Here is a 22572-nt window from a genome sequence, read left to right as displayed (position 1 = left end):
ATCCAACATCAAAAATCTCACATCATATAAGGCTTGACGTCAATAACGTTTGACTGTGAGACACACAAGAACCAACGACGTCTAATCTGCGCCATATTTTGAGATCTACGCTAAAATTGGTCTGCTCTAGGGCTGGGTAAAAAAATATATAGATTTCGCAATTTTAGTCATCCTCATTTTTATGAACCGTTATCGAACCCCAAATTATTATTTTTAGTCTTGCTGTTTTCAGTTGATAAATGAACAGAACTTCGTATCGTGCCTCCCATCCAATAAATCCCAATAAGCTTCGTAACTTTTAATGTGAAACAAAGTCGTTCAAATTCTGTCCATTTTATTGCGAAATTCAAACTATCTTTAATGTGGCGCAACAGATCGCTGTTAAAACCTCACTTCCTCTTTACTACAAGTTATAGCATGAAATAAACATGAGTGAACATCAGGAAAAGATGCAGTACAACTTAGCGAAATCCGTGTCTTGTCTCATGTAATTGCTCAATCAGTTTTTCAACCGTGGAAAGATGTCAAAGAAACAGCTTGTAAACCATGTGACGTCACGTAATGTTATTTTTACCTCAGAAAAGCCGTTCCGTCTCCATAAACTCGATTAGTTGGCCTGAAAAAATGATTCTAGAGAGGAGCGTTTTGCTCAATATTTGCGTGTATATTATTGCATATTCATTATCATTATACTCAACCCGTTCTTCAACATTTAATGTATGTTTGAATAAATCCATACATTTGTTTGACAGCCACCATTTTAATTTATATTAGATTTCAAAAAGCTAATTGGTGTAGAAACATTATTATGTAATGATAAAGTTGGTATTATAATTTTGTTATTAATAAAACGTACTTACCAGATGAAACTCGTATGGACTCTATATGAATGGTTTATTACAGCATTAGTTTTTGCCATGTATTGTATCTGATATATATCCAAAAATTATGAAATTTGTGTCAAGATTCAGCTCTAGTCTGTTCCTCACAGGAAATCATCGTACAATTTCAGAGGACTTATTTTGAGTCACTCTGATTATTTTTTTAATGTGCTTTTTTTTATTTTTAGCCTATTTGAAGCTTGACAGACATGGTCACTATGAACCATCGTGTGGAAAAGAGCTGTGTGAGTCTTCTTTTGTGTTCAACGGAAAAAAAAAGAACAGCCTGTGGGTTTGGAACGACAAAAATGGCAGAATTTTTTTCTTTTCTTTTTGGGTTTTCCTTTTAAGCACGTCACGCACTTCTGTTGTTTCTGTGAAGTGCGTAACGTTCAAAAAGATGTGACTCACAGCTGGCTTGCTTGGTGTTTCCTTTTTGAAACGCGCTCTACTCTCTGGGTCAAACGCACTGAAACTAAACATGCATGTTTGAATCATTCAGATATGATGCACACATGCCATTTTTACAGAACAAAGATGGTGCTTCACGTCTCGTACCTCAAGTCTATTTTTGACAACAACAGTTTCACAAGCTCTAAACATTTGACTAAATCTGGCCCGTGATCCCCTGAGAGAGGATGTCACACGTAGGGTTGTAACGGTATACCGGTATGGCGGTTTATTGCGATATTGACATGTACGATTATCATATCGTGCACATTTGCTTATCCGCGGTTTAAAAAAAAAAAAAAAAAAAAAAAAAAATGAAACCAGAATTCACCCGCGCTGCCGCATGTAACTTCTTTCAGCTTGACTGCTAGACTCCACCCATACCTGTACAGCGCTGAAAATGTCCGAGACAGAGGCTGCAAATCTCTATCTCCCACCGAAAAAAAAATTAAAATCTGCAGTATGGGAATATTTTGGATATCCGAAAAACGATCGTGGTGTTGTCCTTGAAGATGGATATCCAGTTTGCAAGATATGTGGACGAAGAGTGGCTGCAAAAGGAGGGAACACGTCGAACATGTTCTCCCATATTCGGGAACACCATCCCTCCGTGAAGATAAAGGTAATTCATAACTTTTATAACTTAAGGCCATATTATTTCTGTCATGCAGAGGGAATCCCGGTCTGTCAAAAAGACGCACACCAGTCTTTTTGCGTTACAATACAGATGCCACGTAAAATGTGCGATTTGATAGATGAATGAATAAATCAAAATATAGCTGTGCAGTAAATCAAATCTCGATGTGCGTCTCTGTGAATATAGCCTACAAAAAGCGCAAAAAGACTGGTGTGCGACCCCCTTAATTCTATATTCAGCGTGTCTCTGTATGAATGAACGGCAGCGCCGTTTCGTCTAGTAGATCTAGTACACACTCAAGTACGCATGATGCTCATGGTTTTTAAAGCGTCTGTTGTCTGACTCAATATGTATGTGAAGACGAGAACATATCCAGACAGAGAACACTTAATGAGCATTTTATTATATTTTTTAAAAGAATAATCATCAAATACACTGACTGAAACTTATAGGTGTTCAGTACCTGTCAAAAAAAGTTTGGTTAAGCCTGAAGAAATAATGACTGAAATATATTACTATAGTATAGTTTTTTGTCCATGTTTTAATTTAGTAAACCTCTCTTGTGTAGACAAACAAAAGTTGTTACATTTTATCTGATTTTCAATAATACATTTTGTATTCAATCACAGAATCCAGTCCAGTTATATCAGACAACCCAGAATTTCTGAGGAAATAAAATACATTTCATAAAGACTCTATTGTTCTTAAATAATAATTAATAAATTAAAAATTAAAAATGTTTTTTTTTAATACAATTTATTAGGCATGTTTCAGTATTTAAAATTTTTGAATTAGTTTGCCCCATCCAAGTTATTTAAATTTCCTATTTAAATCCATGTTGTTGGTTCATGATGTGTTTATATGTAGTTACATGCTAATTGTTTACATGCTAATCATGTTCATAATTCTGTTCATTCTTTAGGGTCAAACTACCTCTGCAAAGACGCTTCCTGATCCAGCTCAACCAACTGTCACACAGTCACTTGCAAAAGGAATCAAGTTAGATCCTACATCCAAACAAGCGAAAGAATTGAATCATGCTGTAGCTTATTTCATTGCTAAAGACATGATGCCCTTTAGAGTAGTGGAAAAACCTGGCTTTCTCCACCTGATGAAGAAGGCAGTCCCAATGTACAAGGTACCATCAAAAACATACTTTTCCACCAATGAAATCCCTCGCATGTACAAAGAGGTAAGGGCCAGTGTTGAAGAACAGCTGAAGGAAGCTGTGTGGATTTCAGCCACCACAGACCTGTGGACCAGCAGTAGTGGAGGTGGGGAGCCATTCATAAGTTTTACAGTCCACTACCTCACCTCAGATTGGCAGCTTAAGTGCCACTGTTTGGAGTCTCATTTTTTTCCTGAAGACCACACCTCAGAAAACATCTCCGAGATGTTTGATAATATGCTCCAGGAATGGAAGATTTCAAAAGAAAGTCTGTGCGGAATTACCACAGACAATGCAAGCAATATGAAGAAGGCCTTTGCAGAGTTCCCTTGTGTTTGGCTCACTTGTTTTGGTCACAACTTAAATCTGGCCATTAGCAAAGCCTTGAAGATCCAAAGGGTTGAATCTGCAGTAAGGGCATGCAGACACTTGATTCAAGGATTTTCTCGGAGTTGGAAAAGGAAAAGAGAATTTAAAAAAAAACAGGCAGACCTGGAACTCCCTGAGCATGCCCTCATCCATGATGTGGTAACAAGGTGGGGATCAACTTATGAGATGATCTCCAGGTTCCTGGAGCAACAACAGGCTGTCTGTGCAGTCCTGGCTAGTGACAGAAGTACATGGCATTTCATGCCAAAAGATAATGACATTGCCACTCTTGAGAATGTCAATCAGCTCCTTCAACCACTCTATGACCTCACTGATGCCCTGGCATCGGAGAAACGGGTCACACTGTCCTCACTCACACCGGTACTGGAGCACATTTGCAGCGAAATCCTCTCTGAGCAAGCTGAAGACAATCTACTAATCAGACAGATGAAGCAAGTAATGAGAGAAGACTTGCAAGGGAGATACACAGAGCAGGTGGAACGAGTGCTACAAATCTCCAGCTTTGTGGATGCCCGATTTAAGGGAAGCTTCTGTAAAAACCTGGATGACACAGTTGAGGCATGTGTGGAAGAAGCTGTGAATCTTGCAAAAGCAGATCCTTTGGATAGAGAACATACTCAAGCAGAAAGAGGAGAAAATTGGGCAGAAGCGGGAAGCAGCAGTACTACCACCACCACCACCACCACCACTAAAAAGAAAGAAAAAAGTCTATCTGGTTTGCTACAGCGAATCACTTCATCTAGGCAGAACAAGCCAACCTCAGGAAATGAGAATGTCAGTGATAAGGTGCTGTCTGAAATGACGATGTACAAGTCTCTTCCAAGCATCAGCGCGGACACTGACCCACTGGCATGGTGGAAAATGCATGCTGATGAAATGCCTCTTCTGGCAAATGTGGCCAGAAAGTATCTTTGTGTCCCTGCCACGAGTGTACCTTCGGAGAGAATGTTTAGTACAAGCGGACACATTCTCTCACCTCAGCGGTCAAGAATGAGCCCTGAAAATCTCAACATGCTTACATTTCTTCATCATAACCTGACCTGAAAAAAAGCAGAGAAATGCATGCTGCTATGATAATCTCAGGAAAATATTAACAAACATGACCCTGCACATTTTTCTCTCCCATATTAAAGAGGAAGGACAGTTTGGTTTATTGTTGTCTAATATAAAGAGAAATAACTTATTCCTTATTTTGTTCAAATGGGAGATGTGTAGCTTTATTTTTCTTTTTCTTCCAAAAGGTAGATTCATACTTCCATAAAGTTTTCTTATTTTCATAAAAAAAAGTTTGTTACAATAAACCATGTTCAACCAAAAAACATATCTGTTTTCATTCATTTAAGGGTCATTGTCGCTGATGATTATAATAATAATGATAGTTTAATATCGTATACCGTGAAACCGTGAAACCGTGATATTTTCTGAGACGATTATCATACCGTGAAAATCTCATACCGTTACAACCCTAGTCACACGGGTTGTGGGTGCTGGCGAGGCAGGAAGCACCTTACGCATCGTGCTGATGCCGAAACCACCGTGGAAAAACGCTGATGCCAAGAATCAATACACACCACTGCGATGTGCTAATGTAGATGTTGGAAATGTTTCTAGAAGGGCAAATGTTGTGAACTTACTGTGGTCTGAACCATGGCATAGTTGCCCAGAATGCACTGGGCCCAGCTAAAACAACAAACAAAACAAAGATGGCAAACAATTCGAAAGTAATGTTGAGTAAGTGTGCTTTTCAATAGTTCAATGTAATAGGACTGTGTGATTAATCAAAGTAAAACCGTAATTATTAATAATTGGTTGTTTTCTTTAAAGGTTTCCCTTATAAATAAATAAATTAAGATAACCATAATTATTAGTATTGTAAGTTTACAGTATACTATATTATTTTTCTTAAAGACTATTTTTTTTATTTTACAGTCAAATATTGCAATATGACTTTTGTTCAATATTTTCATTTAGTAATTATAACAATACATAATAATAATTTTATTTTACAGTATTTCACAGTGTTTTAAATTTATAGTCACATTGAAATATAACCACAAAATGTTTGGCCCTACAGACAAGCACAGAAAATCTAAAACTTTTGTTAAGATTGCAATTTTTGTCAGAAAAAGAGCAATTAGAGATTTCCCCCAAATTGTACAGTTTTACACTGTATTTAAAATAGGGTGTTTTACCCAATACATGTGAATGCTATGCAGTTTTTATACCTTTAGACTATCGTGGCAATGGTTTATCAACATGTTAACGTCAAACGTGAGTTGATTTGTGGTCCACAAAGTTGCTGGTTTACACAAAGCGTTCATCAGAGCTGTGTCTAGTGAAACGCTTGGGTGAAATATAGAGAACTAGCACGTCTCCAGCGTGCTCCGATTGTTCTTCAAGCTCACTGTGAGGTTACGGCCACAGATCTAACTGAGCTTCCACCCACATTGCTCTGCTTTCTCTGAATGGTCTTATAAGGTTAATTAGCAGTCTGTCAATGCAGCTGCCGCTCAGTGTTGTTGTCAGTGAGGTATTAAGCAAACGGCCCCTATAGACAGCCAGGACGTTACTATCCAATTGCAGCAGGCATGCTAAATTTAAGCACTTGTGCTGTTAAAGTCAGCGGACATCAGAATCGAGCCTAAGCGATGTTGACTCGCATAAGACTTGAAGTCCTCAGGGGAACGAGTGTCTAATTAGCAGATTTCTAAAAGCGTGAGTCATCGAAAGTGTGAAGTAGCGGCGCCCATATGACTGATGGTTGCATCGTTTAGGTTTGGCAAAGAGATTCGAAGTTTTAAGCCAATTAGCACGTTAAATCTGCATCTAAAGAGAACATTTGTGTCCTCTTCCTTGTTAAAGTTAGTTTCACATGTTTATTTGGATCGGTTTAGGCGTACTTTCCGAGTCCTGCTTTTTATAAGCTCCATCTGTTGACATGCCGTCGCAGAGTTCCCCTAATGAGTGTGCGGTGGGCACACACACGGTTCGGCATGCTCGTACACTGTCAGAGTGACCCCGCTGGTGTAGTATTAAACCTGTGTGTGTGTGTGCCCATGCTTCCGATTACAGCGAGAAAGCCTCATGTTACCCGGCAGAACTCTGGTCAGAAACCGTGAACAGATGTTCAACGCTGGTGGAAATATAAACAAAACTAGTTCCGCTGTGGAAAGTGTGAGGTGGTTTTGGGTGTGTGAGATGCAGCAAAGATGAGTTATTCACTTCATAAGCCAGTGTGTGTCATCTAGGGCTGGGCGATATGGCCAAAAAAATTTATCACGATCAAATTTTAATATTCTGACTGTTTTGAGTTTTATTAAAATTAACCATTGGTCTTCATCATGATGACCGCAGGTAAAACTACACGTATAGCACCTCACTGCCAATGTAAAATGTATTTGTATTTGTAGCCTAAATACATTTAGTATAAAAAAATGCTATAGCTTAATCACAAAAAATACTGTAACTATATTCCATTACTCCTTTAATACATGTCCACATTAATAATATACTAAAATTCGATTATGAATATCCCACATTTCTGCCACAATACCATGGCACAGTTAGTGTTACTACAGTAAATCCATGGTAAATGATGGTGATTTGTAGATTGAAAAGCCTTCTGACCGCATCGTTGCGCACAGTGTTTCTCCTGTTTGTCAGCGCTGCCTTAAATGTTAAACTTCACTGAATTCAAGCACTTTTCACCGATCTCACAGCGATGTTTAGTGGTCACATGATCGAGACCGTTCAGTGAGGAAACGCATCCGCTCTCGTAAGCTCGCGCCGCACGGTTCAAACGAGTAGTGCTGTTTCGTTCCGCTTTTGCCGCATACACATTGCATCAAGCATTTATCGAACTCTTGTTATCGTTTTATCAAGGAAAATGATATCGCAGTAATTATCGTTAGCGTTTTATCACCCGGTCCTGGTGTCATCCGAGTTGAGTCACACCAGTGTGTTATGGATTTAGATTGCAATCAAATTAAGCCACATCATGGATATTACAGTGATTTGAAGTAATGTATATAAAATATATGTAGATTTAATGTTTCTATTTATATAAATTGTTTTAGCAAAAATATATGTAGAATATACATTATATATGTTTATATATTACCATATATTGGTGTATTTGTACATATAAATAAAAACTATTGAATACTATTTTTTTCTTGTTTCATTTAATAAAAAACTGTTGGAAAACATATTTTGCCTCTTTTTTAAAAATGCATTTTTTTTATTACACTTTAGATTAGGGTCCAATTCTCACTGTTAACGAACTATTTTTATTCCATGGCCTTCCTTGTTCCCTAACCTGGCACTCCTGTTTGTTTTCTGTATTTCTGTGTTGTGTGCCCTGATATATTTAAGGTTTTCTTTTTATTCATGTTTTATATAATTATGATTATTGATTCTATATGTTTTTTTTTTTTTTTTTTTTTTTTTACTTGTCTTTTTAGTTATTCATTGTACAGCACTTTGGTCAGTTTTGCGCTGTGTGTAAATGTGCTTTATAAATTAAAATTACTTACTAAAAAAATTCTATTTACTACGACTTTTGCCTCAATAAACTTCTATTTACTGCTTATTAATAGTTAGTAAGGTAGATGCTATGTTTAGGTATTGGGTGGATTTAGAGATGCAGAATAATGCATTAATATGTGCTTAATAAGTACTAATAAACAGTATCCTAGTAATATGCATGCGAATAAGCAACTAGTTAAGAGTGAGAATTGGACCCTAAACTAAAGTGTAACCATCCTTTTGGCAACGGGGGCTTGGTTTTGGTTGAAATGTATAAAATCACCCTTTTAAGCCATTTCAATGCAAGCTCATAATTATATTGAGATTGTCAAGAATATTGTCAGTTTTGTTCTACACACCAGCAGGAATTTGTCTTTCCAAAGCTTCCGTCACAGCAGCATCACTCTTCCCGCTGTATCTCTCGCGCTCCTGTTTTCTCTTTCTCTCCCCTCCGGTCAGACTCCCTCCTCTGCAGCGTCACAGCTGAGCTGCGGTTGCCATGGAGACCTGTGACATCAGCCGGAGCGTGGCGCTCACTGCAGTCATTTGTTTGCGGTGCGAGAGGGAGAGGTCACGATGATGCAGGCCTGTTGCCAGGGCAACTTCACTCCCGTGATTTCTGCTCTCCGCAGATGGGCAGCAAAGGTGCATCGCGATGAGGTTAAACCTCTCACATGATGTTGGCAGTCCGTGTCCATATAGGGCAGCGTTTGCTTCTCGCTCGTCCACGGAGATGCTAAATTAAGGGTAGAGCTGAGCGCGGCTTCGGAAAGAAATCGGAATGTTTTGAGGGGCAAATCCCAGGTGGTAAATTTCAACTGGAGAGCTGGAAATCTCTGTGGATGCTCCTTTTAGGGCCTAGTCATTTTTTCATTTGAATTAAAGTCATCCATGTGAAATATATAATTAGCTAGAGTGCACAGGAATCCTGCCAGGGAAAACTGAACTCCAGTTTTATGCTTTCTATCAGTTACGGTAGTTGCAACACAGCTCTTGGTGCCAACCGTCCATTTTATCGTCGTCATTATGACCTCTCAGCAGTTATTGGCCTTTGTAATGTATTCAGTTTGCTTTATTTTCGTCATAAACTATGAGTGAACTGCTTTCTCAGCATAAAAGTACCTTTTGTACCATCAGTACTACCTTTGTAAAAGAAATGAATCCCCACTAAATTATTATTATTATAATATTTCAAGCATTTGAGAGACTAATTCTTTCAAACTAGGTCATTTAAAAGTGATTATTAGAGCTTCTATCAGCTGTCAGTGTCTAACCAGAAACATAATGTGATCAATCATGTTCAGAATCTGAATATGAGAGGTTTAGTGTGTTTCAGTACCAGAGTATTAATGTAGTTTATTCATGCACAAGTTTAAGCATCAAGGAATTGTAAGTATTAAACTTAGTTGTGTTACTCATCCTGTACAGACATCACTGATTCGTCAAATGATGAATATCGTAATTGAATTGCACATGAAAGGTCATCGTCTCTTCTGGTGTGGTTTGCTTCACTATTGTGAGTTCATCTCATACATCTGATAGAGTGCAAACTCGACAAAAGTGAAGGAAACCGCAGCGAGGTTAAACCCATTGCACTGAAAAACTGGTTCTCAACTGGTGAGTCGTGACCCAAAATCAGGTCGCAAGTCTGTCCTGATAGGGTCGTGATTAGAGGGGAAAAAACAATGCTAAATTCAACTGTGCTTGTTGAACATAAGCAGTTCATTATCATTTATTAATAAGTATGGCTGCACGATTAATCAAAATAAAACAAAAATCCTGATATGGATTAGTGCGATTATCTAATTGGAAAGACTGCAATTTGATTAAATTTGCGTTGCATATATCGTAGTAAAGCGTTGTGTCCTTACGCGTGAGCTTCTCATTATTCGCTGGTGTTTCCAGCGGCTCGGTTCAGAGTAAATGCTGCTCCACATCAACCCCACCTCTGCATGTCTTCTGAGTTTGGGTCAATTTAACAATTTAGCAACCTTCTTCACAAACTTCACTTGCGGTTTTCTGTTAAAATAAGTTTGATGGTTTAAAGGCGCTGTATGTAACTTTTTCACTCTACTAAAGCATAAAGATACCATAATATGTTTGCATATATTGAAGAAACATGCTAAGTTCATGTGCTTGTTTCTCTGAAAAACACTTCTACAGTTATTCTTCCAGTTATTTTACTTTGAAATGTGAGTTTCCAGGCTGGAATGTTTGTTATCGTTTTGGTCTGTGATACTGCACGTTGCCAATTGCCAATTTTAATTGTTCATTGCGCTCATTCCTGTTGCGTGTGCTCAAACTGGCAACCTGTGTGAGCGCCGTCCAGTCTGAGGAGCAGGTGGCGGGAGAAACGGGCGGGTGATCGCTAATATTTTGAATTGGACTGCAATACCTATTTCGACCACTAGTTGTCATTCTTACATACTGCACCTTTAACATTTGAAAATGAAGAAATTTTGTTATGAAATTTGGCACACAGATAGAGAACAGTCCGAACATAAACCACAGCAATTTTGGTGTATCTAACTCCATCCCTCTAGCGCCACCAACTGTCCAAAGTTGCACTTACGTTTATGCTAATAACTTATGAACCGTAAGAGCTAGAAACAAAATTCATCAAAATTGACTCAGATCATCTTCAGACCATGCTGGCAAAAAGTTATTAAAAGCTTTTTGATAAACCCAGCCGGTCTCAAATGACATGTGAACGAATTCGACAAAGAGCACACCTAATGAATATGAGGCTGTATCTCTGCAACGCTTTAGCATATTGAGGCGAACCTTGGTACATGTCATCACAAGCATGACCTGAGGCTACATGCAGGGTTTCAACACAGTGCCACCTACTGGTCAGGAGATTTTTACTGATAAATTCTTAACAGTTTGCCCAAAAATCGTAAAAATGCTCTCTCTTTTGATTCAGTGCAGCATACAGAGTCAAATTATACCCAATTTTCCCATATTGCCCATTTTGGGTGTAGGCTATTTAGAATTTTGTAGTAAAATGCTGTAATTTACACACGCATTAGCGTATCCTTACAAAGCTCAATATGTGTCATCGGGACCATGCCAAAAGTTTCACAACAGCACCACTTTTCTGGTCAAAATTTATAATGAAATTTCAAAACATACTAATAACTTTTGATTAATTTTGCCTATTTTAATTAATCTGGTCTTGATAGATTCCTTGAGTCATACAGAGAACAATGATACCAATTATGCTATATTCGATCGAACTTGCTATCCGCCATTTTGAATTTCTTTGAAAACCTACTTTTTCAAATTCCTCCTATACCGTTTGTGCGATTTTCACCAAATTTGGCTCAGATCATCTTCAGACCATGAAGGCAAAAAGTTACTAAAAGCACACTGACCACACCATAATAATTTGATTACAGCCACCTATTGGTCAAAACTGATAAGTAATGAAAGCGTATTACTAGTAATTGTATTAATGATTTTTAAGGCATTTTGCATAAAATAATCTACAAACGTTTTTAATTAATTTAGCTGTCGTTGTTGGGCTGATGCTCCCAGCAATGCTTGCATGACTTATTATGCCTTTTTGTGCTTAGCCCTGATAATTGCTGCTTGCAATTATTTATTACTATTATATATATATATATATATATATATATATATATATATTTTTTTTTTTTTTTTTATAGCCACATTAATATAAAATCACAAAACAAATTGTGCTGTCCTACAAACAAGCACAGCAAACATAAAAAAATGTTTTGTTTTTTATTTACTTTTTAATCCCAATTCTTATCAGAAATGTTTTTTTTTTCAAATCGTGCAGCCCTATTAAAAAATCTAATGTTTGTTTTTAAGGACAATTTTGTTACTTTTTGTACAGTGTTGGTGACAATTTTGGTGCCAAATCAAAATCACTTGACAAGCAACACTGTATTGATACAAAGTCGTGGGGGAAAAACATTGCAATATAATTGTACTGCATAGCCTTATGGTGTCAAGACCACACTTCTCTAAGCATGTGTGTACGCGGGATTAATTGTAGCGAGTGCGGGGCCTGATGCCATCTGTCAGCACCATAATGAAGTGCTGGCGACTCCACGCTGGGAGGATGAGCAAAAACAGATACCCCAGCCCGTTCCCTCTCCCGCCTGCCATTTGTCTGTCTGTCCACACCTCCAGCTGCTGACAGCTCACCTCTCTAACTAGAAGACGTGATTGGTCCGTTTCTTCCTGCTCGGCACATGTGAGCTACAGACCTGCGGATACCTCGAATGAGCTCCAGCTTCACAAGCATTGTGTGGAATGTGTTGGTCTGGTGTCAGTCCTGACTAGGGATGGGTATCATTAAGGTTTTTACTCTTACCGACACTGCTTATCTATCTGGTGCTTTAACGGTACTCTTATCGGTTCTTTTTGTTATATATATATAACAAATTAAGAACAAAATTAAGATTGCTTTATAATCTGAAATGTAAAATATCTATAGCAAAAGAAAGGGCAATGTTTGAACAAAACAAATATAAAACATCCATTTGTAAATGGACCAGTTTGCAGGCATTTGTGTTTTATATGCATAAGATACAATAAGAAAAATAACTAAGAAACAGGAAACAAATGAAATACTGTGCTTTAATTTCAGGAATGTCTACTAACATTACTGTTCAGGTAAGTAATATGGCCTAAAAAAGAAATCTAATAAAGTAATCAAATGTACAATAACTGCATAGTTTTCACTGTAAAGTATAAAGAATAACGTGCGTGTCTAAAGTATACTTTGTTTGTCTAGTTGCGGTGCGTTTTCGGAGCACACACACATAAAGCCTTGAAGTTGGAAACAGCGTCTTGTGCGTGGATTATTGTGCTTTTAATAGCTCTTATTATTATCAAACACGTCCCGCAATTTAGCAACTGTAGAGTCTGCATTTTACAACGATCACTGATTGTGCTGATTCTGATGTATGGGTTTTTAGGGAGGAATAAATGCGCACCGCTGTGAAGCGAATGAAGCTTATTAGTTTGACCTCAAATATCTTCTTTTTATAGTCCTTGGAAGCCAAAATCGAAATCAAAAATAAAATTGGATTAATATGACAGCTCTAAAGTGTAACCAGACTTTGTAGCTCCGCGACAGCAGAACCAGTAACGTCTATTGATACTGCAGTCTTTCATAGTTTAGCACCGGGGCTCATTTAATACTGGATTTCAGTACCCATCCCTAGTCCTGACAGTGCAGTCTGCAAGTTTGACAGAAAGAGAGAGAGGCAGCTGTCTGACATTGAGATATGCACGGCCGCTATTCCCTTGATGGCACGGGCCTGTGCTTTTAAAATGGAAATGTATTGCTCACCACGTATCCGGCGATTGAGGACGAATTAAAAAACGCCTGAAACTGAGAGACCATTTCTCAGGCGTCTCGGCTGCGAGACAGTTTGGCACTTGCTGAGCACGGGCTGATGTTGCTCCTGTAAGCAGTTTCCAGAGCTTTCTGCTGCTTGTGTTTCCTCGTGTCGTGTGCCAGTCAGGATTGTTTGAAATTCAGGATCGAAGAGTATTAAAACTTTCTTCGTCTCTGGAACAAACTTCACCTTAATGAAGGTCTTTAAAGGGGTGGTATAATGCCCCTTTTTACAATATGTAAAATAAGTCTCTGTTGCCCCCAGAGTGTGTATGTGAAGTTTTAGCTCAAAATACCACACATATAATTTTTTACAGCATGTTAAAGTTGTCCCTTTTTGAGGGTGAGCAAAAACGCATCGTTTTGTGTGTGTCCCTTTAAATGCAAATGAGCTGCTGCTCCCAGCACAGAGGGCGGAGCTTCAAGAGCTTGTTGTGTGTGTGTGTTAGCAGCTCTGATTACCTCACGCAGACACACACTACAATGTCAGAAACTGTTCTGCCTTTTATGTTTAAACTGGAGTCAGACAATGATGGAGAGACTCAAGAAGAAGTGACAACATGTAGAATGCAATAGGACGTTTCTGAATGGTTAGTTGATGAATTTATGTTGCTGATGTGGAGTTAACTATCTTCAAGTCTTTGATCAGCATATTCTGTCATGATAATCTATAAAATTGCTCGTATGGGAACTGTTGTGAGATGCCCACAGAGTGACATGCTATTGCATTTGTGTTACGTACTGTATTGCATGTGAAAAGACAGATGTGACAGCTGGAGCGGACTCCCAAATGTGCAAAAAGCAAATATCTTCCTTTGCTTTGAACTTTGAGCGTTGTAACTTTGCAGATGTTGTTTATGCTCAAACAGCAACATTACACACTAACTAAAGTTAGAAAAGTGAAATCATAATCAACCACCCCTTTAAATAAGCGTTGTCACCTTTTAATCCCACTATCATCTTGATAATGCAGAGTCATGGCTGATGGGATCTGTGTGGCCATCTGCCCTGCGAGTGTGCCAGCTCCACTGGCCTGTCATCATCCATCTTTTATTTAAACATAGAGGACGCATTACAATTACATAATTACACCTACATTCATGTCAATTAGTTCAAATAGAATTAAAACTGATTTCTGACACTGTGATCCAACTTTTATGTTCACTTTAAGGGGCCCGGGACACAGTTTTAAGGGGAGACACTCCTTCGCCAGGCCTGTTATTTAGGCTTTTCTATAGTAGACTTTAGTGGGCCGAACTTCTCCTTGATGGCTTTACAAGTAGGTTGATATGCCATTAGCCACCAGATGCTTCCAACTACCTTCGTATGACCTTCTCAAGCGAGGCAGATATGAGGCATGTGCCACCCTGTCTGGCACAGTGGGCCTTCTCCCAAAATTCACAGCTCCGGAGCCATGCCAAGACTGTACCCTATTTTTACGGTTCTGTCTGCTGGAATTCACAGTGAGACTTGGCTTATCTTACTGACACAAAGCTGAAGGTGTGGCGTCCTTGATTGGCCAACTCCAGTAGCGCTGAGCATGTAATTGACTTCTGTTGGGTTGGAGTCAATTCTGTTTTGGCATAGACTGTCACCTTTACTTTAACGTTGAGTTTTGAGTGTCCCAAGAGATTTTAAGATTCAAGCTTAGCTTAATATTATCAATTTAACTGCATTGGCACTATTAGATGAGAACTAAATTGAGCTGGATAATGACACTAACTAGCGATGCACCGTTCATGATTTTATTTTTATTTTTTTACAAACAAACTGGCCGATAACAGTTGTCAGTTGCTGAATTTTTTCTTCTTTAAGCAAATTTATTTGTTGTTTATTTGCTTTATAACAGGCAAACTGGCCTTAAACCAAAAATATCTGTAGCTATTAGAAATTACAGACAACCACTGCATTTAAATCACGATCCAAACAAAGATTCTACACACTTGTAGCTTGAGGAGTTGTTTTTGATTTGAATTAGATTGTATAATTTCAAGGTTTAAAGCAAAAACACAATTATCTAACTTTAGCTTTGTGAAATTATGCTGCATAAGACACCTGCACACACACACACACAAAAAACAGCAGACGGACTGAATGAAAATGTTAATTCAGAGTAAAAGAAAATGTCTTTCAGTTACTTTCAGAAATGCATTCATATAAACTTCAACCCCCAATTCAGTGTTTATATTTTTCTTCCTATATTTCGAGCATCGTGAACGTTGCTGTGCTGGTACAGTATTTGCTCTGCAGGCGCATCTGTGTCCTCTTCTTAGCATCCGTCTTCAGCGTGCTCTGTCTCTGGCCTGTGTTAACATCCTGTTTATAGACTTCATAATATTTCCACACAAATTACATTTGGGGAAATTATTGCAATGCAGTTTCTGCGCAGTTCCGAAATCAAAATCGACCAAGATAAAACAAAAAAACTTTGTTTGGAGCAAAATCCAGTGCTGATTTATGGCTGGTAAACCGGTGCATCTCTAACACTAACTTTGCAACATTGACACCGTTATTGAACTGACTTGAGCAAAACAATGATAACACTATTGTCTTCTGTAGAGCTGCATATAGCTTTATAAATGCAACTGACAGTTAAATAAATTGAAACAACAGATTTGAACTGAATTGAGCTTCATAATGCCACTAACTGCGCAACATCGACACTGTTATTGAAGTGTATTGAGTCAACATTGAACTAACTTGAGCAGAATAATGACACTATTGTCTTCTGTATAGCTGAATTGATCCTGTTCCATAATTGATGAGGTTTACAATATTAACACCGTTATTTTCCTGTTTATTAATGTGACGCTGCTTTGAAGCAATCCGTATTGCATAGTTCAATATAAATAAATGTGACTTGACTTTAATTCCAGTCCAATTGGAAGTCTGTGAACCCTAATCTCTGACCTTTCCCTCCCTGCAGAAAAAGAGTCGTGAAGAGAGCGAAGGCGAGGGCAGCGGCGTGGAGATCCTGGAGAACCGACCCTACATAGACGGCCCAGGCGGCTCTGGTCAATACACCCATAAGGTTTACCACATAGGCCAACACATCCCTAGCTGGTTCCGCTCTATCTTGCCAAAAGCCGCTCTTCGTGTGGAAGAGGAATCCTGGAACGCCTACCCATACACTCGTACACGGTGAGTGCCATAGCGCCTAATAATAAAACCCTCTGGCTCTTTTTCAAGAGTACCACAGATGAATATCCAAAACAGCTTTTAATATTCAAGTCAGGCCTTGTTGTTCTGGTCTTAAATAAAGGTGCTCTAAGCATTGTCACACGTTTTTTAGGCCAAAACATTTTTTGTCACATACAGCAAACATCTCCTCACCATCCGCTAGCTGCCTGTCCCCTGAACACAGTGTAAAAAACACGATCTCTGTAGACAGCCCAGGCTCCACAAACGGCAAGTAAAACAAACTGGCCCAGCCTGGCCCACGAAACATAACAAACAGTGCTCCAGCCAATAACCAACAAGAATGATTTGGGGGTGGGGGTTGGGGGGTTAGTGCGCGTGCACATGAAGGGGGGTGTGGGGAGTGGAGGAGAGAGAAGCATGAAGAGGGAAGTTAGCTAGAGGAGAGATGTCATAGATAATGACTAACGTTGTCTAAAAATTGTATAAACGTTGTATAACATTTATATTCTTGAGAATTTTGATATGGCCGACACACGACCAAAGAGACGACGTTCCGATGAACAAATAACAAAGAAGAGGGAAAAGGAGAAGGAATGCGCGAAATCCCGAATTTACATCGGAAAAGCGTTCAAAAGGTGGCGAGAACTCCGCCGGCAGAAGGGCTTCCAATCCGACATTCAGGTGGCTCTGTTTCTGCTGGACAGGCGGGTAAATCCAGTTTGGTTTTTCTAAATGGTTCATGACTGTTTCAGGAAGCACGGAAGGGAGGGGGAGGAGGACGGGATGAAGAGGAGGTAGGGTCGAGCTAGCCTCTGTTTTGATTGACAACACTTTGAACGTCAACAAGAAGTGACGTCACCCAACATCGCTTAGAGCACCTTTAAATAATAGATCTGTTTACTTTCTTAAAGAGGCCATATTATCCCCATTTTCAAAGTCTTGATTTTGTTTTTGAGCTCTACTAGAATAGGTTTTCATTCTTGAATGGTTAAAAAACTTTTTTTTATTTTTTTCCCATATTTGACATTGTTGCAGCACCTCTTTCCAGTCTCTCAGTAACACTCTGTGTAGTTCCTTTCTTTATGAAGTCCCTACTTCTAATAAGGGCAAGTTTGAGCACGTTTGAAATTTTCTAAATGTCATGTCCCTTACCATAACTGTGAGTTTCAACACACTACTTACTAACTCAACCAGGCCCCGTCCCTTTATTCTGCGTCTTAATTATTTAAATGAGGAATATTGTGACGTGTTTCGTTCCCGGAAGAAAACTCAAGACTACAATGGAGCCGTTTCAGGGAGATCAGAAACACTGACACTGATATAGAGAAGAACTCCCGCTTGAGGGACTTTGTGCTTTGTAACTTTGCAGAGCTTTTTCATGCTCAAACAGCAACATTACACATTAAAGAAAGATGAACATGTAAAAAAGCATAATAGGACCCCTTTAAAGCATCTTTCTGGTCTTATAGTGAATGTTGCAACGATGAGTGCAGCTTAGGGATAAACTTCCACTGCAATAAACATGTATCTGTTACCTAATGAAGGGGTCATGGTAGGGTATAGACAACGCCTGTGTGAAGAGAGGATAAGCTCGCATGAACCTCTGTGGTAATGCATGACACTGATATGATGAAATGACATCTGAGTTTATCTCTCCTCGCCTGTCCTGCAGCTACACGTGTCCTTTTGTCGAAAAGTTTTCCATCGATATCGAGACGTACTACAAGCCGGACACGGGTTGCCATAATGACGTCTTCAACATGTCCTCGGCCGAAAGGAGACAACGGGATATAGGTATTGTTGCACTTTCTTTATTTTCATCCATCAGGCATGCTTGATGCATACATTTAATTGATGCTTTTGACCGTTTCAAAATATTCAAATCAGCAAAACCACAACTGAGCATCTAAAACAATTGAGTTTCCACGTTCTCATGCTTTTTACCACATGAGCACTGCCTTCTTCTGTAACCAATCTCAAACTCTCGAGTCATGCCTCAGTGTTTAAGATGCAGGCAGCGTGTCGCTTCATTGACATAGTATCATGCTGCTGCTGGGTAACGTGCCGCTGCACGAGAGCCCCATTGCACTCTGGGACAGGTACTGGAGGCTTTCTGAGATGAACACAGACAGACGCAGGCACTGCAGGGGGAAGCGCCCTGTGAATGCTGTTACATAACTCCATTCCTGACTGAAAACATGCACGTTTGTCAGTGTGCTGTGGAGACACCTAGAGGCCGTCTGCCAACACGGCAGTCTGCCGAACAGGAACAAACAACCCAAGATCAGCAACCGTGAATAATTGAAGACATACAACGTTAGATTATGACAGATTAGAGATCTGAATTAAGAGTTTGTTCTGTGAGAAAAGGCAAGTGAATAAACAAAGAAGAGTCAAAATTACGATTCTGGTTCCTTAACCATTTCACTAGTAATTGTTTTAGTAATTTCAAAGATGTTGCTTGTCTTCCACTGTCAAAAACTGATCCTAATGTAGGTGTGTTTGTGTGTGTATATATGAATATACTGCATAAAAATAATGAAAAAATGTCCAAAGTTCCATTTATGGACACGACAAAAGTTCCTTTTTTTAGTGGAACAACCCGATTCCTAATGCTGAATGAGAAAGACTTTATGACTCATACGACAAACAGATAAACTAGGTTTTACGGCCTCAGACAACTCAAGGTCCATGTTATTACCCTCAATAAAATCTCTGTGATGAACTGATTTGGTTTGCATTAATGGATTAAATATGAACCCCGGTTCACCATTCGTGCCTTGTTCACGATCCTTGTTGCCTTTTGTTGCAATCGCTAATGGAAGCAATTGTCTTTCACAGATCCTATCGATATTGTGAAAGATTTCATTGCCCCTCATGAGTACCTAGTTGAAGAGGACCCTAAACTCTACAAGTCGAATAAAACCCAGCGGGGCCCCCTGTCTGATGACTGGATCACGGAAATCAACAACAACCCAGGCACAATGCCCGTCATGTGCGCTTACAAGTTGTGTAAAGTGGAGTTTCGATACTGGGGCATGCAGTCCAAGATTGAGCGCTTCATTCATGATGTGGGTAAGTGTTTGGAAATATTCAGACACCTCCTTGGGATTTTCTAAATATTTATATATTAATATTTATTTATTTATATATATATATGTGTATATATCCAGTGAATTTATCAACTTGGTACCAGTACCAGTACCAGTCGGTGGTGTCCTCCACCATATGTCCACCACTGTTATTAGCACTGAGAGGAGATTTGTCTCTTCAATAATTCTATGTGAGTCAGCTGATCCATCTGTTGCATATGTGCGTGAATTGATGCTTGGTAACATCCTGTTATCGTTGTGCGTGGGTGAGCAGCAGGTGTCAAGCGTTTTGTCAGGAAAAAAGCCCTTAATCATTAACCTGCACTTAATGAAAACGAGATTGATGCAGTGCGGATCCAGTGAAAATCAACGATTGGAGAACCAACTCCTCCTGACTACATCAGAGCAGAATTAATTTCCTTTCCATGTGCCGTTTGCATGCCGCTTAATCTTTTTTATTACTTCGATTTCGGCTTGTTTATTGGCTCCTTTCTCTGATAATTTGCAAGCGGACTGTTGTTGTTCCTCATTTGCGAAAGTCTTTAACTTCTTATGGCCGATTCGCTTTTATTTTTATCAATTTTTCCTCTCCCCTGTTTCCTGCGCGCTGTGAAAACAATTTTGTTTGCACGTCTCTTCATTACTTAGTTCAATTATCTGAACGACTGGTTAGCTGCATCTATGACACATCTTAATCAATCGAGGAAATCGCACAAGGAAATGAGCCAAACCACACCTCGACCCCCGAATGTTGAGCGATCTCATATGCATACTCATCAGTCAACTAGGTTTATTATAGTTAACTAAAGTTAAAGCTAAAAATGTTATCACTTGAAATAAAATAAACTTTTCCTGATATAAAATTTAGTTAAGTTTAAGTAACTAAAGTAACTAAAACTAACATTTTTAACTGAATATAGACACATTGAGAGAGAATCATTTTCTTTTTAAAAACACTAACACAAAATTACTAAACCTTTGGTTGATTGTTAAAGTAACACAACATAAATGTTTCTAATTATGTTACTTTGGTGCTTTTTATGTAAAGTAAAGTGTTACATGTTCACACCAGAACAGAAGTGCTGTGCACATTAAAACATTTCAGAACACCTTATCGACCGCATAGCATTGGTATCCTGATTTTTGCATGGGAAACAATACTCTCATTATCTTTAGAAGATATCAAATTCGACTTTTTTTCCCCCCAAAACTAGTTTGCATGCAGTGACTATGGAAACAATTTGCCTACGCTAACTTTAGGAATCAATCTCACAAATTCTTCCAATCAGGACTGAGGAAGGTGATGGTCCGCGCTCATCGACAGGCCTGGTGTTGGCAGGATGAGTGGTACGGTCTGACCATGGAGGACATCCGACAACTGGAGCTGGAGACCCAGCTGGCCCTGCAACAGAAGATGGCACAGTACAGCTGCAACGAGGAGGGCGGCGAGAACAACGGCCCCGTCACCAGCTCAGAGAAAGAGCTCGAAGCCAAGGAGGCCAACAGCTCCACCGAAGCGGACGGGTCGACGAGGACCATGGGGGACACACTGCAGGCGCGGGGAGAGCTGACCAAGCAGTGGTCCACCTCTTCCAGGTCCTCACGTTCCTCAAAGAGGGGCGGTAAGTTCACATCGACTTTCATGTGAAATTGACCAAAACAGAATTACTCGAAGGACCTGTTCCTGGATAAACATCCTTTATTGGCCCGGAACAGCTATACTGTGAGGGGGATTATTGGTTCATGTCTCACTTTCTGATGATCAGGTGCTTTTTCCCCGACATGGAGTTATATTAATAAAAACGTTAAAGCTGCTCTGTTTATATACCTGTACTTTGAAAATGCATGCTTTGCAATGCATGCATACCAAAAATGCATGGTGATCACAAACTATTAAGCATGAATTTTCAAAGTACAGGTATATAAACAGTTTAGGTTTCCGGATGTGACACTAAAGACTGGAGTAATGATGCTAAAAATTCAGCTTTGCCATCACTGGAATAAATTCAATTTTAAAATGTATTCAAATTAGAAAACAGTGCTTTTAAATTGTAATAATTTTTCAAATGTACTTCTTTTTACTGTATTTTTGATCTTATCGGACCTTATTAAAACTTATCGGCCCTAAACTTTTGAATGGTGGTGTGTGTATGTGTATATATGTATGTGTATATATATATATAAATTACAGTAGTTGCATAATTAGTTTTTTTTTTTTTCAGGGGATGTGTCATTAAGCATTGGAATAAAGAACTAATATGATTTATTATTTGTCTTTAATGCATCATGTGTGCAGGAAGCCCTTCACGCCACAGTATTTCTGAATGGCGCATGCAGAGCATCGCCAGAGACTCGGATGACAGCACAGATGACGAGTTCTTTGATGCTCACGGTAATGCAGGTTTGATCCTCGGTTTAAAAGGTGCTCTTGGCAATCTTGTTATTTACTAAAATCTGAATCCTTGTTCTTCAGAGGACTTCTCTGACAACGAGGAGATCTTTGCCAAGGAGATCACCAAGTGGAGCTCCAACGATCTGATGGATAAAATCGAGACAGCCGAGTCAGAGGAAGCTCAGGGTACGCGAGGGATTATCTTCACCCATCTGACACGTTTTAGGATTGCAGGGGGTATTGCAGCCGGGTGATGCAAAGCATCTTTTCCCAATGCTTTGGTTTTGTAATGCATAAGCCGAGCCCACTTGGAAGGAGTTTTTTTTTCCATTCATCCGCCAAACACAGAGATTTTCACTTCTTTAATAGGATTAGCTGTAAAGGAGCCCCACTGACTCTGAGGAGGTTAGGGTCTGTGTCAAACAGTGTGAGATTATGAAACACTAATTACACAGAATTCCATGCGGTTTGTGAGATGGATCTCACTGCTCGCTGGACTCACAGGAGGTTTTTA

The 22572-nt window shown here is 39.2% G+C and overlaps 2 protein-coding genes across 5 annotated transcripts in view; both read left to right on the top strand.

Moving 5' to 3' along the window:
* pitpnm2 (phosphatidylinositol transfer protein, membrane-associated 2) overlaps window positions 1-22572 on the top strand; it is a 65363-nt gene that overhangs the window by 21423 nt on the left and 21368 nt on the right. For all 4 annotated transcript variants that reach the window (XM_084400129.1, XM_084400127.1, XM_084400128.1 and 1 more), the window contains exons 3-8: window positions 16360-16574; window positions 18247-18368; window positions 19416-19649; window positions 20956-21288; window positions 21963-22058; window positions 22140-22244. In XM_084400129.1, the coding sequence (XP_084256255.1) occupies window positions 16360-16574; window positions 18247-18368; window positions 19416-19649; window positions 20956-21288; window positions 21963-22058; window positions 22140-22244 (1105 nt within the window). The remainder of the gene's footprint in view (window positions 1-16359; window positions 16575-18246; window positions 18369-19415; window positions 19650-20955; window positions 21289-21962; window positions 22059-22139; window positions 22245-22572) is intronic.
* Window positions 126-4839, top strand: LOC311284882 (E3 SUMO-protein ligase ZBED1-like). Its single transcript, XM_084400135.1, has 2 exons — window positions 126-1953; window positions 2891-4839. Exons 1-2 carry the CDS (start codon window positions 1732-1734, stop codon window positions 4568-4570), a joined length of 1902 nt encoding a protein of 633 aa, XP_084256261.1. The 5' UTR covers window positions 126-1731; the 3' UTR covers window positions 4571-4839.

Source organism: Rutilus rutilus (assembly GCF_951802725.1).
Source record: "Rutilus rutilus genome assembly, chromosome: 25".
Taxonomy (NCBI): domain Eukaryota; kingdom Metazoa; phylum Chordata; class Actinopteri; order Cypriniformes; family Leuciscidae; genus Rutilus; species Rutilus rutilus.
Note: the sequence above shows the minus strand (reverse complement) of the source record. Positions and strands in the feature narration are given on the sequence as shown.